This window comes from Grampus griseus, assembly GCF_964374135.1.
Source record: "Grampus griseus genome assembly, chromosome: 9".
Lineage (NCBI taxonomy): Eukaryota > Metazoa > Chordata > Mammalia > Artiodactyla > Delphinidae > Grampus > Grampus griseus.
Window position 1 is genome coordinate 89242407 of NC_139003.1, and position 15264 is coordinate 89257670.

The 15264-nt window shown below is 38.9% G+C and overlaps 1 protein-coding gene across 3 annotated transcripts in view; it reads left to right on the plus strand.

The window, feature by feature from the left end:
* HBP1 (HMG-box transcription factor 1) overlaps nucleotides 1-15264 on the plus strand; it is a 31052-nt gene that overhangs the window by 13075 nt on the left and 2713 nt on the right. For all 3 annotated transcript variants that reach the window (XM_082661813.1, XM_082661815.1, XM_082661814.1), the window contains exons 4-9: nucleotides 1630-1768; nucleotides 2326-2437; nucleotides 2526-2638; nucleotides 5076-5232; nucleotides 5907-6051; nucleotides 13196-13513. In XM_082661813.1, the coding sequence (XP_082517939.1) occupies nucleotides 1630-1768; nucleotides 2326-2437; nucleotides 2526-2638; nucleotides 5076-5232; nucleotides 5907-6051; nucleotides 13196-13513 (984 nt within the window). The remainder of the gene's footprint in view (nucleotides 1-1629; nucleotides 1769-2325; nucleotides 2438-2525; nucleotides 2639-5075; nucleotides 5233-5906; nucleotides 6052-13195; nucleotides 13514-15264) is intronic.

The window sequence follows — 15264 nt, forward strand, 5'->3', positions numbered from 1 at the left end:
GCTCCCTAAAGATGTAGATTACTCTCTGCGGCGTTTTCTACGCTTCCCTTCTCCCTAGGGAACAAGCCCAAGAGTCGCGCTCTGCTGTCTTGCCTGCCTTCTGACAGTCAGTGCTGTTCTCGTGACTTCTTGTAGAGTGTTAAACTGTGTTAGTTACTGAACTTGGGATGTCTGAAGTTGTAACTGTACAGTACCAAGGGCTTGAGGACAGGTAAAATTTGTATTATCCCTGCATAGATAGAGGGATGAAGAGACCATGGTGTTAGTGATTCAGGCACATGCAGCATATTAATTTTTACAGAACATTTAGGCCATATACATTTTAGAACATTACATTGTTATTTGTCTTTTAAATGGTTAAACAGAAGAACTGATGAACCCATTTTCTTTTACTAGTCACGAAGGCAGGAATGAGTTTAAGGAATTTTTAGCAGTTTGGCCATCCTCTTATACTTCATAAAGATGTAAATGTGTAATAAAAGGAAGAAAGTGAGCAAAGATGAAATATTTGTATTTTGAAATCCAAAGTTGATTGGAGAGTAAGCTAAAATGCATGGAAATTTGAGGGCTTTTTACTTAAGAAGTGTTATGAACGTGAAAGCAACGTACAGTTTTATATATGGATCCTCGTTTAAAAATTGATTTCTGCGAAGGTATAATAAAAAATGTTAAGTTTAAAAAAATGAGGGCTAATCAGATTTCTCAGAGAATAAGGGAAGAATTGGAAAGTAAGATGTCCCTCCTCTTTTTAGAAAGAGGATTAGTACAGATACGTGTAAACATTTTTCTGTTAAGGACCAAATCCTTAGTTGGCATCTCAGAATTGTCCTGATTTGGGACAATTCAGATTTACTTCTTAGACCCTGAAATTTTCCTTTCTGCTGCTTTCCAGACTCCCGAGTCAGTATACCTTACTGGTCGTCCTTTATGGGCTTGCTGCTGTTACCCCTCTTATATGTTTGTGGGGGAAGGATCTTAGTGTGTTCTGGGGAGCCCCGTGTACTCTGAAGGGAGCACTGCCTGGTAAAGAGACTTTTGACAGGAAAGCGGGGCAAGAGGTAACTTACTTTTTTAAGGTGATCCTGGTGCAGAAGTAGCTGGCTTTATGTGTAGATGCTTTGCAAATAGGCTGTTTTCTACTATAATAAGTTTAAACATTTTAGCTTCAGGTAGTTCACTGTATCTGCCCAGTGATACAGGTGGTTGGTAGATAAAGAGTTCCGTGTTGGTCACGTTGAGCTTGGAGGGCCGAGATTTGGTGACCACATCACAGTAGGAGAGAGAAAGGGATCGGGAGCCCTGCATAAGGGGGTATCATCCTTCATGAATGAAACTGCACACTTGTATGTGCTTAGTGATATAAAAATGAGTGAATGAGTAAATGAAACAGTAGTTTGGAATTTAAAGTATATTATCTAATCTGAAAAAAACAGTGTTTAAAATGTGTGAAGGGGGTTTGGGTAAGATGTTAAGGAACAACATATAGACGAAACCCTGATGTCTTTAGTAGTGTTTCCCAGAGGTGTCTTATATGTAATAACATTGGTGTTATGAATATGAAGTTCACCAAAAGGAAAGCTTTACTTTAAGGACCTTTGCTTTGTGGTTAAAACAGTTTCTTTATTTTAGATCATCTCCTGTACACATCATAGCTACTAGCAAAAGTTTACATTCCTATGCGCGCCCTCCACCGGTGTCCTCTTCTAAGGGTGGGCCAGCCTTCGCTCATCACCACTGGAAGGAGCAAACACCAGTCAGACATGAAAGGGTAAGTTTATTCATGAGGTTAAACTTTATGAAATCTGTACAGCAGCTGAAAAACATGAACTTTCCCTCTCTAAGCAGTTCTTCTGAAGCACATGCAAATGGGAAATAGTCTCTCTCGCTGTTCTCCTGCTGATCTGGATTCAGTTATATGTACAGCTCTATTAACTGTTAGGAAAGTTTGTTACCAGTGGGAACATGCATTTAACTAAAACTTTCCAGAACTTCAGTTTTTGAAGGCGATTTTTCCCCCTAAGTTTAGAATGATTAAGTTATCCACTAATAAAGTCTCAGGACTTCCCTGGCCATCCAGTGGTTAAGACTGTGCTCCCAATGCAGGAAGCCTGGGTTCGATCTCTGGTCGGGGAGCTAGATCCGCCATGCCACAGCTAAGACCCGGCATAGCTAGCCAGCTAGCTAGGTAGCTAGGTAGGTAGGTAGCTAGGTAGGTAGGTAGCTAGGTAGGTAGGTAGGTAGATAGATAGATAGTCTGAAGACACAGATTAACAAAATACATCTTACAAAAGAAAACCTAGAAAGTTTGTAATATTTTTTCCACAGGCAAGCAGTGAGTCAGAATCTGGTATTTTCTGCATGTCCTCCCTCTCGGATGATGACGACTTGGGGTGGTGCAATTCCTGGCCTTCGACTGCTTGGCACTGTTTTTTGAAAGGTAAAAAATGCTTGAATTCTTTACAGTTTATTTGTGTAGCGAGCACAGTAGTCACATATCTAATACTTGTTTTTTACTTAAACTGTAGGCACACGACTGTGTTTTCATAAGGGAAGCAATAAGGAATGGCAGGATGTGGAAGATTTTGCTAGAACTGAAGGCTGCGATAATGAGGAAGATCTCCAGATGGGCACTCACAAGGTTGATTTAAAATCCTTATAACTTTTACAAGTCTTTCAAAAGGGAACATAGGTTTGTTATTAATCTGCAGGTGTATCCTCCCATTTGCTTCCATGTTTAAATGACATTTGACATTTTGGGAGGAGCTCCTGTGACTGTTGCTTAGCCCGATGGAGAGGAGAAGCGACTTTAGGTTTCACCTTTATAATGAAGCTTTCTTAGGTGGAAACAAGAGTGTATTTCTTAGCACTTTTTACACATTTTATTTTGGGGAAAATTAAACTGGCATTAAACACAAAATGAATAAATAAACAAACCAAAGCCTTACCTTAGGTAATCTACAAAGTGGTTAATTCTCCTATGGATAAGTGAGAATTGATCGAGTTACATTTAAAATGACCCATTAAAATGCTGGTGTTTTCTAAGTCGATAAGCAAAGGCAGTAGTGGGCAGCAAGCAGTAGGATAAATGTTGGATGAAACCTTTATCTTTGAAATCTTCAATTTCTCCATCTCCATTGTGGGCAGAGAAATTGGGCATGTGATGTGTGCTTGTGTAAAATTCCTGTTCTGCGCCTGCTGTCCCCTACTAGTGAGTCTCTTGAGAACAGCAGTCCTGACTTGGCGGCCTTCAGTCTCCCCTTCTTGCTGTAAGCATTACATAGTGAAGTTCACCGTAGTCCGACTTCAGCCTCTGCTGCTCTACTAAAATCGTCTCAAAGGTTACTAGTTTTATTTTGATTGCTAAAGAGACTTCTGCTTGTTCTTTTTGACATTTCTGCAGTGTTTGACATAGTGGATTGTCTGCCCTTGATTTGCGTAGCATGGCAGTGCCCTGCTTCTCCTTCTGATGTCTTGTCTGGACTGGTGGCTTGTCTGCCCATGATGTTGAATGTTAATAAGGTTCTACCCTTCCTCACTCTCTTCACCACTTTTTCTCTGATGATAATGTCGACAGCAGCTCCTTGGTGGTCTGTGGAAACTGCTTTGGTCTTTCTTGGAGTCAGGAAAGCTGGGCTGTTTCTGGCTCTGCCAGCAGCTATTTGTATGACTGCCCTTGGGCAGTCTATCAACCCCACTGGGTATTGCCTTCCTGATCTGTAAGACGGAACTGGGATTAGCTTTAAATTCTTATAGCTCTAAGAATTAGAAGATTCTGTAATCTAGTTACTAGTATAGCCAACACTGGATTCACCTTTTTCTTCCCCATCCAGGTCCATTTTTCCCCTTTTAAGAGTATTACTACCCTTTCTTGATTGCCAGATTCAAGACCTACCTTTCTTTCTTTCTTTTTTTTTTTTTAATATTTATGTATTTATTTGGCTGTGTTGCAGCACGTGCTCTTCGTTGCATCGCGCGGGCTTCTCTCTAGTTGTGGCGTGTGGGCTCCAGAGCGCGCGGGCTTAGTTGCCCCGCAGCATGTGGGATCTTAGTTCCCTGACCAGGGATCGAACGTGTGTCCCCTGCATTGGAAGGCAGATTCATAACCACTGGACCACCAGGGAAGTCCTCAAAACCTTTTCTTGATTGCTTCATTCAAAACATGAATGAAGTTGACTGTTTCCTCTCTTTGTAATCAGTTGATCCATTCTGTTTCCTTAAAGATTTTTTACATTTATCCTTTTCTTTCATTAGTTACTTTGACTGGACACTGTAGCTAGCTGTTGGCATGTCTGTCTCCTTTGTTTTTCTGTGAATTTAAGGGTAGGGATCATGTGTTTTCAGAGGCTAGCACCTGGCATGTACTAAGTGCTCAATAAATATTGATTGAATTTAAATTCAGCCCGGTTCTACCACCACTGCACTTGTCAGTTCAAGACTGTAATGGGGTTCTCTCGTTATATCTTCAAATAAATTGAATACTAGAGGTACCTTTTATCTGTAGTCTTTGTCATCATCTTAAAATCAACAATTATATTAATAAAAATATTTTCATTGACTTCCCAGTGCCTTCTCAAAGGAAAGTTTAAGCATTTTGCCTGTCTTTAAGATCCCTTTACTTACTTACTAACTGGGCCCTCCTTTGCAGTCTTATTTGCCCCAACTCTGAACTAATCTTGTATTTTTAGCAGATACTCAGCACTCTCCAAAGAAGTTATTAGTCACAACTATTCCTGGTGTAAGGCAGGTTCTTGTACCTTTCTAAATTGCATTCTCCTTTTAGATTCCAGTTCAAATGGGAATTGAAAGCCCCCCCAATCTTTTTCTCTTGGAGTTAATATCTCCCTTTATTAAACTCCATTAGCATTATTTGTACTTGGATTGAAGCACTTATTCCAGTCAGCTTTATATTGTAGTAATATCTGCCTTTCTTCGCTACTGGGTCAAAAGCTCCTTAATGGGAAGGATCCTGTCTTGTTTATTTTTACCTTTTCCACAAAGTCTTACACATAATAGGAACTTCACTCCATGTTGAGTTGAACATTGCCAATTTATTTACTCTATGCATGTATTTCCAGGGCTATGGTTCTGATGGTCTAAAGTTGTTATCACATGAAGAAAGTATATCATTTGGCGAGTCTGTACTGAAGTTGACTTTTGATCCTGGTACAGTCGAAGATGGTTTACTTACTGTAGAGTGTAAACTGGACCACCCTTTCTATGTTAAAAATAAAGGTAGGGCTTCAATTTTCAATTTGTAGTAACTTTTTAAAGAAAGCTTCTTAAATCTATACTTATGTCTTGTGGCATAATTATTTGATGATTAAGAAAAAACGTTTTGAAGGGAAAACTTCTTTCAAACTAAATAAAACTACCATAGGAAGTGCCTTATAATAATACCTAATGATGTTTAAATGTCTTAGCAGTAGTCAGGTGGAGCTCTGCTTCCTGTGGGTATGAACTTGTAGATTCATGTAGCATACTATAATAAGCTCTGTTGTTTTGATATAGTTTGGGGAATGGAGTATTCTGGTAATTGAATTTTGGTTGAGGCCAAATATGCTTTACACCTGAATCACATTTACACTGTCAAACGTAATGATTCAGAGACTATTTCATGGTCTCCATCATCATTTATCATTTACTGTCTTGTAGGTCAATGGAAGTGCTGATTGATAGAATTTGATATATTAGTAAAATGCTGAGTTAAACTAGTTTTGGAGCGCTTTTGCATTGTTTAAATAAAACACTTGGATTTGCTTTGTGGCAAAGATATATGACTTGTGTTATAAATCTATGACATACTTTTTTTAAGACTCAGAAGTGACATAGCTATCATATAATAAATAATTTGGATGCTTTCTGTCAATCTCCATCCTTTATGTAACAATAGTTTGCTTTAACTTTAGGTTGGTCATCATTTTATCCAAGCTTGACTGTGGTACAGCATGGCATTCCATGTTGTGAAATTCATGTTGGTGATGTATGTCTACCTCCTGGACACCCCGATGCCATTAATTTTGATGATTCAGGTGTTTTTGATACATTTAAAAGGTAATATTGAATTCCTTTTTTTCTCTCTCTGAAAAAAAATTAAAGTTTACTCTTAATCTCCCTAATGATTGCTGTTTAGGAGGTTAAACCTTTAAAGATCTGAGAATTATAAAAGGACTACTTAGAAGAGGGATGTACAGTTGACCCTTGAACAACACAGGTGTTAGGGGCACTGACCCTCTACACAGTCGAAAATCCACATATAACTTACAGCCAGCCCTTTGTGTAGGCAGATTCAACCAACCGTGGACTGAGTAGTATTTACTATTGAAAAAAATCCATGTGTAAGTGGACCCATGCAGTTCAAACCCACAGTGTTCAAGGGTCAATTGTATATGAATAAATACTTGGTAATTAAAGTAAAATAATATAGTTCGAGTTTTTTAATTATTATTAATTTATTTTTGGCTGAGTTGGGTCTTCGTTGCTGCATGCAGACTTTCTCTCGTTGTGGCGAGCAGGGGCTACCCTTCCTTGTGGTGCATGGGCTTCTCATTGTGGTGGCTTCTCTTGTTGCGGAGCACGGGCTGTAGGTGCGTGGGCTCAGTAGTTGTGGCTTGCGGGCTCAGTAGTTGTGGCTTGTGGGCTCTAGAGCGCAGGCTCAGTAGTTGTGGCACGCAGGTTCAGTAGTTGTGGCTCGCAGGCTCTAGAGCGCAGGTTCAGTAGTAGTGGCACACGGGGTTAGTTGCTCCTCGGCATGTGAGATCTTCCCAGACCAGGGCTCGAACCTGTGTCCCCTGCATTGGCAGGCAGATTCTTAACCACTGCACCACCAGGGAAGTCCCTCGAGGAGTTTTACGAAGAATGAAATAATGCCATTTGCAGCAACATGGATGGACCTAGAGATTATCATACTAAGTGGAGTGAGTCAGAGAAAGACAAATACCATATATCATCACTTATATGTGGAATCTAAAAAATGATGCAAATGAACTTATTTACAAAACAGAATTAGACTCACAGAAATAGAAAACAAACTTATAGTTACCTAAGGGGAAAGGGGGGGTAGGGAGGGATAAATTAGGAGTTTGGGATTAACAGATACTAATATATAAATTACTATATATATAATAAACAACAAGGTCCTGCTGTATAGTACAGGGTAGTATGTAATAAACTATAAAGGACAGGAATCTGAAAAAGAATATGTATATTAAATATATATATATAAGCGAATCGCTTTGCTGTATACCAGTAACTAACACAATATTGTAAATCAACTATACTTCAAAAAAAAAAAGACTTCTACATGGAGTAGTCATGTAGGAAAAGTGACTTCATAAAACATTTAAGATTAGGAAAATACCACATTATATGTCTAGGAATTAAATAGATCATCTTTGATAGTTAAGAAAAGAAAAATTTGCTAAATCTGGCCAGTTGTTTTGAACCAGACCATAAGTCTGTTAATTGTATCTTTCTTTTTCTTTAGTTAACTGTGTCTTTGTTTACTATTCATTTTGACCAAGGGCATTAGTTGCATGGATTAAAAATTGTAAAAACAGCAAAAAGTTGACATTTGGAAAGACTTAAAGAGGAAAGTGATTTTTCCTGAGATCACCCTATTAGTAAGTGGTATAATAGGACAAGGACCCATGTGTGCTGACATTCAAGAAAGTTGACCAACTGTCTGAATTTGTGCAGAACTTTTCTGGTTTTAGCACTGAAAGTCCTGCACCACTGGAAACCCTTCAGTCCTGGGAAAATGGGGGCAGTTGGTCACCCTCCTTCCAGAAGGAACCCAGAGAAAGTATATGATATCTGGGATTTTAAGACCCATTCTTTCTTCTTTTTGAAAAAAAGTTAGCTTTTATTTATTTAGTTTTGGCTGCGTTGGGTCTTTGTTGCTGTGCATGGGCATTCTCTAGTTGCAGCGAGCAGGGGCTACTCTTCATTGCGGTGCACGGGCTTCTCATTGCAGTGGCTTCTCTTGTTGCGGAGCATGGGCTCTAGGCATGCAGCCTTCAGTAGTTGTAGCACACGGGCTCAGTAGTTGTAGCTCTCAGGCTCTAGAGCGCAGGCTCAGCAGTTGTGGCGCACGGGCTTAGTTGCTCCGCGGCATGTGGGATCTTCCCGGACCAGGACTCAAACCCGTGTCCCCTGTATTGGCAGGCGGATTCTTAACCACTGCGCCCAGGGAAGCCCCAAGACCCATTCTTTAAGATAATTATCAAATCCATAGGCCTTTAAGTAGAGAATTTTCAAGAATTTCTGCTGGCCTGAAGATTTTAAATAAATTCAGTTTAATATAATAAAATAAAAGGTTAATATGTTTTTTTATTTTGAAAGCATAAGTGAGACTTTTTCTTTTTTTTTTTTTTTTTTTTTGCGGTACGCGGGCCTCTCAGTGTTGTGGCCTCTCCCCGTTGCGGAGTGCAGGCTCAGTGGCCATGGCTCACGGGCCCAGCCGCTCCGCGGCATGTGGGATCTTCCCGGACCGGGGCACGAACCCGTGTCCCCTGCATCGGCAGGCGGACTCTTAACCACTGTGCCACCAGGGAAGCCCAAGTGAGACTATTTTTAAAAAACATTTTAAAAAATCAACCAGCACAGGGCCTGGCACAGGCTATATGCTCAACAAACATCTGCAAGATTGGAATCTAAATGCTGTTTGACTCTCTTTTATACAGTCTTTTTTGAAAAACAAGACATTGTTAAGGTTCAGTACTCAGAGTATTCTTAGGATTTAGATCCGTGATACCTCTAATGTTTGGTGAGAGTGTAAATGGATAAAAAAATTTTGGAAGATACTTTCGCTTTATTGTCTACCAGTGAATATCGGCAATTCCATTCCTCTGTATGTGCACCGTAGAGAAGTAAATGCTTGTAGACATGCACTAGGCGATGTGTAAAGTTCAAGCTGTGTTGCGTATGACGTGGAAACAGTATCAGTACTCATTCACTGGAGACTGAATGCATATAGTGTGATACAATCATACAGTAGAATTCTTTTTGTCAGTGGAAGTTGAATGAACCGTAGCCATACATTTTAAAACATGGATCTTTAGAAATAATGTTAAGTAAAAATTAGTCTGGAATCAGATGTTCTTTGGAAATATATCTAATAAAATTATAAATCTAATTACATTTATATAATCTTTCTATAGTATGTAAAATACACATTATACAGTTACGCCAGGGATCCTCAAGGTCACCCCCAGGTTCAGTGATTTACTGGGAGGGCTCACAGGATTTAGTACTTAGTCATATGCACAGCTATGATATCTTACATTGAAAAGATATGAAGCAAAGTCGTGAACGGGAAAGACGTGGGCTTAAGTTGGGGGAAGCCAGGCTTCCAGTGAGTCCTCTCCCAGTGGAGTCACACAGGACAAGCTTATTTCCCCCAGCAGTGAGCTACAACACGTGTGAATCATTATCTACCAGGAGGATTATTAGACACGCAGCACCAGGGGTTTTATTGGGAGCTGGTTGCATAGGCTGCCTCTGCCTGGCATATACCAAAAGCTTCCAAAAGGAAAGCAGGTGTTTAGGGTAAACCGTATTTTTTGTACATACAGTTTAGGAACAGTGAGCCACTCTTATCAGTTGTGGGTATGATGGGAACCCTCCCAAAATCCAAGTTCCGGATGCTAGTCAAAGGGCCAGCCTGTAAGTAACCCTTTGAAAGGACAGCAAGCCTGCAACGTTAATTCATTTCTGCACAATGAAACATTATGTAACATGTTAATATAATTGCTATTTTAACATAATTAATGTCACTATAGTTTCTATCGTGTTTATGAATGAGTTTTATAATAAAATTGTTGGGAAATTAAGGGAATGATTAACAGTTCAGGAGAATGGTTACCTCTGGGGTGACAAATGTAGAACTTTAGTGATATTAGAAATACTGTTTCCTTGTTATTTTAAAATTTTTATTATACATATATTCTTTTTCATATTCTTTTCCATTATGGTTTATCACAGGATATTGAATATAGTTCCCTGTGCTGTACAGTAGGACCTTGTGTCTATCCATCCTGTGTATATCAGCAGTAGTTTGCATCTGCTCATCCCACACTGCCACTCACTCCCTCCCCCACTCTTCCTCTTCCCTGGCAACCACAGGTCTGTTCTCTGTGTCTTTGAGTCTGTTTCTGTTTCATAGATACGTTCATTTGTGTCATATTTTATCTTATTTTAGTATTATTTTTGGCTGCATCACGTGGCTTGCAGGATCTTAGTTCCCCGATTAGGGATTGAACTCAGGCCCTTGGTAGTGAAATCACGGAGTCCTAACACTGGACCACCAGGGAATTCCCTGTCGTATTTTAGATCATATGGTTGTCTTTTTGACTTACTTTGCTTAGTACGATAATCTCTAGGCCCATCCATGTTGCTGCAAATGCAAGCCTCAGTGTTTTAACTGTAAAATGGAGGTGATAACACCTGCCTAACTCTACTCCTTGTTGTGAGGACTAGAAATTACAGTATCCAGCTGGCACACAGTAGGTGCTCTTGGGTCATGCTGGTCTAGGAAGGGCACTGGAGTAGATGTTAGCTTGCTGAGGACCAGAAGTAGTCAGCAATAAACTGATGGATGAGCTCTTAAACACAGTAGGTGGCTCTATTGTAGAAAGGAAGCTTCCAGGTGAGAGCTTGAGTTGAAGAAGCCCATTTGAGACATTGGGTATTGAGGCCAATCTTCTAGGCATCAGGCAGGTTTAGGACAGTCACTTTACCAATCTAGACTACTTCTGCAATAATAATTGATACCCCAGTTGAGGACCTGCTGTGTGCTCACCTCTGCCTTAAGTGTTTTATACAGTCTGTTCTGCCAGCTGTGCAACACTGCATAGCAAATATTATCTTCATTTCAGAGCTAAGTAAACTGAGGCTAGAGGGTTACCTGCCCAAGCTCATACCATTAGTAAGTAGCAGAGACGGGCTATGAGCCCAATTAAAATTTTATATTATTACGTTCTCCAGAGTGATTTATTTTACCCTCTCGGTCAGTTGTCAGTCATTTTGAGAGCCTAGAACGTGCTGGCACTGGGGATTGAAGATCAGTTAAGACATAGGCCTGCCTCTTTGCTTCCAGCCTAGAGAAGGGAATGGATGAGGCCGTGTGTACCGTGTGTAGGTGCTGGTTGGGAGGCAGTGTAGCCTGGTTAGCAACACGGCTCTGCAGCGGACTGCCTGGATTCACAGCCGGGCTCTGTGATAGCTTTGCTGCGGAAACTGGGGTAAGTTAATTTTTCCATGGTTTTCAAAACAAAGAAAAAAGCTGTAAAATGAGGATCATATCGAAGGGAGGGTTAAGTGAGTTAATATTTCTGATTCAGTTAATAGACACTATACTATTGTACTTTTTCTTTAAGAGCAATAGACAGTGACGGTGGAAAGGGGCATCCTGAGCTCGAGGAGTGGCATGTAGAAAAAAAGTGAGGTGCAATAAGGCACATTTTAGGAACAGATAGCAAAGAGAGCGAATGCTCAGTATAGCAAAAAATTAAGCTCTTTTAAAAACATGTTTTATGTAATATAATGCTGTAGTCATGTCAAAAATATGAATTCTGTGATTGAATATTTCAAGCTACTTTAAATTGTATCCATAATGGAAATGGATGACGGTTATATTTGTACCACTAGATGGTGGAGTTTTCAAATTTCAGTAGGTAATTAGCCTACCCTATTTTTAAATCTTCCAGTATTTCAAATTATAATTATTTTCCTGCAGTAGAAATTAATAATTTTGTGTCAGGTTCATTTACAAATGCTTAAGTTTGCTATTTTTCTAAATTACATATGAGAGGGGCTTAAGATAGCAAAAATTATTTCTCTGGCATAATACTGATTGCTAAGCATTTATTGGATGATTTTGGAGTCATACTTGTAAGTACACTTATTTCATGTAATACCTTTAAAAAAGCAGATGTTGTGTGGTTGATAATTGGTAAAAGCCATTTACTGTGTGCAGTGAATGGCGTGCACCTCAGTCAGGTAGCTCTCCGTATGTCAGAATCATTCATAATCGCACATTGCTTCACCTGTAGGCGGATACTATTCCTGTAGCTATTATCAACCTGTTGATGGACTGCCAGAATCTCTGTTTCAGGGAGAGAAAGAGGAGTGGGGTGAAGTAAAAGATTTTCTGCTGAGATTACCAATGTAAGCAGTAGAAGTTAACAGAGTTGGAACAAGAGAATTCTCTTGACAGGTATATTTTTAGGCTGTGGTCTACGTTATTTCTAATTTTCAGATGATGTTTTCAATTAATCTGATGGTTATTCACCTTGAGGTTTGCCAACAGCAGTGCAGAGTACCATGGTACTTATGAGGAAACCTGGGGCTTTGGAGCTGGACAAACAGATCTGGGTTGAGAGCTAGTAGCTGTGAGGCCTTGGGTGAACAATACTTTTTTAGCTTGTTTCTTCATATAAAGAGAGGATAATGATAATCGCCACGCAAGCTTGTTGAGAAAAGGAGATGATACGGAAAGCTTATATACCTATATAAACTGAACATACCTAACAAAATGTGGCCTTTCCTGATCAATGTGGGGTTTTAAGTTATTAGGCTATGTTATAATATATGGATAGCCTTGAGGGGAGACTAATGCATGTATGACTGTATTTACATGTCATTGTAAACAGATGACCCAGGCTACTGTGCATTTAAAGTTTCTTTAGCTACATTTAACCACTTCTATCTGTGCTTACCCAACATCTTGTCTTCTGTAGTAGTTAGTCCTTAGGCCTGGTATATGCTTGCTACTCTGTTTTAATTTTGTAGTTTCAGGCTTCTAGAGGTCAACAAATTAGATTATCAAATTTGTCAAAAAAATGAATCTAAAGTAGGAATGAGTTGTATGGGATCTGAAGAAGGTGTTTGCTATGAATAAAGTATGTGGATTGTAACAGATTCCTTTGAAGTGGGGAGGCTTGGAAGTCTTTTATAAAAACATTTTGTATTAAGATTAAAAAAAATAAATTTAGTAAATGCATACATAAGCTTTCATCTTACAAGCAACTATCAATGGTGAAGTTGCTAAAGTAGTGTTGGTAACATTATTTAAGGTAAAATACATTGAAATTTCCAATCAGATCTTAAGGGTCTTTTTTTTTTAATCCTGTTTTCACAAATCAGATAACTATACTGAATTAAAATCCTGTTAATGAATTTATGTATTTATTTACAGCTATGACTTCACGCCTATGGATTCCTCTGCAGTCTATGTGTTAAGTAGTATGGCTCGTCAGCGTCGTGCATCTTTGTCTTGTGGAGGACCTGGAGGTCAAGACTTTGAAAGATCTGGATTCAGTAAAAACTGTGGCTCCCCGGGATCCTCACAGCTCTCTTCCAATTCCTTGTATGCTAAAGCTGTCAAAACCCACAGCTCAGGGACTGTGAGTGCCACTTCTCCTAACAAGTGCAAAAGACCAATGAATGCCTTCATGCTTTTTGCCAAAAAATACAGAGTTGAATATACTCAGATGTATCCAGGGAAAGATAACAGGTAAAAATAGTGATAATTCTGACTATAACAATTCAGTAACACTTCTGTGCAGTTCAGAGGAGCTGGGATAGTTAAGTTATTCAGTAGCTTTCATTATTGAATTCTGTTTTCCAGGTTGATTTTAAAGTAAAATGTTTAAGTGGAATTTTTAGGGTCATGTGTAACTGTTTTATAATACCTAGACAGATAATTAGGTTAGCTAAGAGGCAAGGATCTGCCTTCTAAAATAATATTAAATGTCACTTGCCTGTTAGATGACACAGTTCTAAACAATTGACTGTTCCATCTTTACAGAAAAGACTAGCACCTTCTTGTGTCAGATCTCAAGGATGTACTTGTTTTACAACTGTGTCATGCTATGGGATGTGCAGGCATTGGCAGTTTGTAATGACTGCCAGATTTGTCAAAAGACTACGAGGGGTCCTCACTAGAGCTCAGGGATAAAAGTTAACAGTGTGAGTCCTTCCTACTGTTTGCTTGTGCCCATACCTCATCTCTTAGAATCCTCTACTGCTCGCTTCCTCTCAAACCAACCAAGTTCTCCACGAATTAAAATTATCTTCTCCATTCTTCCTAGTTCCCTTAATCCTTGATATTCTGAGAAAAGTCAAATGATTATGCACATAAAATAATTCAGCTTTGAATTCCGGTTTTAATGACTCATGATCTTTTTATATATATACATATATATATATATATATGAGATATATTGACATATGACATATTAGTTTCAGGTGCACAACATAATGATTTACTATTTGTACATATTAAGAAATGATCACAACTAGTCTAATTAATATCCATCACCATACATAGTTAGGAATTTTTTTTCTTGTGATAGGAACTTTTAAGATCTATGTTCTTAGCAATTTTCAAATATACCACACAGTATTATTCACTGTACTCACCCTGCTGTACATTACAGCTCCATCACTTAAAACTGGAAGTTTGTACCTGTTGACCATCTTCACCCATCTTGCCCACCCCAAATACTTCCATTTTAAAAAGAGAAGCTTCTTATACCAAATGCATCTGTGACTTGGAAATTGATACGTATGTGAATACTTTTTAATCAATTTCACTAGTAAATGTGTCAACCATTATATAGTACCTTTAACTCGGAGACTATAAAAACTGGTTTTTATTTTACTAAAAGAAGATGCAGTGCAATGTTGAATTGCATCGACTTACTGGATTAAAAAATACATACATTTACTACATTTTAAATTTCTTTTCAAGTAGAGCTTCTGTGGCGACTGTTCTAAAGCTCAGATGCCTGTTTTCTAGCTTCCATGTCAGCCATTGTGAAATCTTTTGTACGTACTTCATGCAGTCATTCCAGACCACCTGTTTCGTATGAGTGTCATGAAATTAAGGGTTAATGAGGGTTAAGCTCTTCACAAAGGGAAACAGTCTGTGTCTGCCTGTTCTGGATGAGACCATTTTAGTAGTTTTGGGAACAAATTAATAAATAGGGAACAGCTTCAAATTTCTATCATGATGGGTCTTACCAGTTTGACTTTTTCCCCTTTGAGTTTATCCAGTTTTCTTAAGTAGTAAGTGTAACTGTGGCCTAAGGTTTATTTGGTGGTGTCTTTGGAGGTAAGTAAGTGGTAAGTGTGCATAGTTAGCGCCACCACATTTTCACGGCGGTTGCATGAATGAAAAAAGGCTTATCGTGACTATTTGATGGGTTATGGGCACAAACAGAAAGTAAGAATACCTTTCAATACAAGGTGAATATGCTGCTG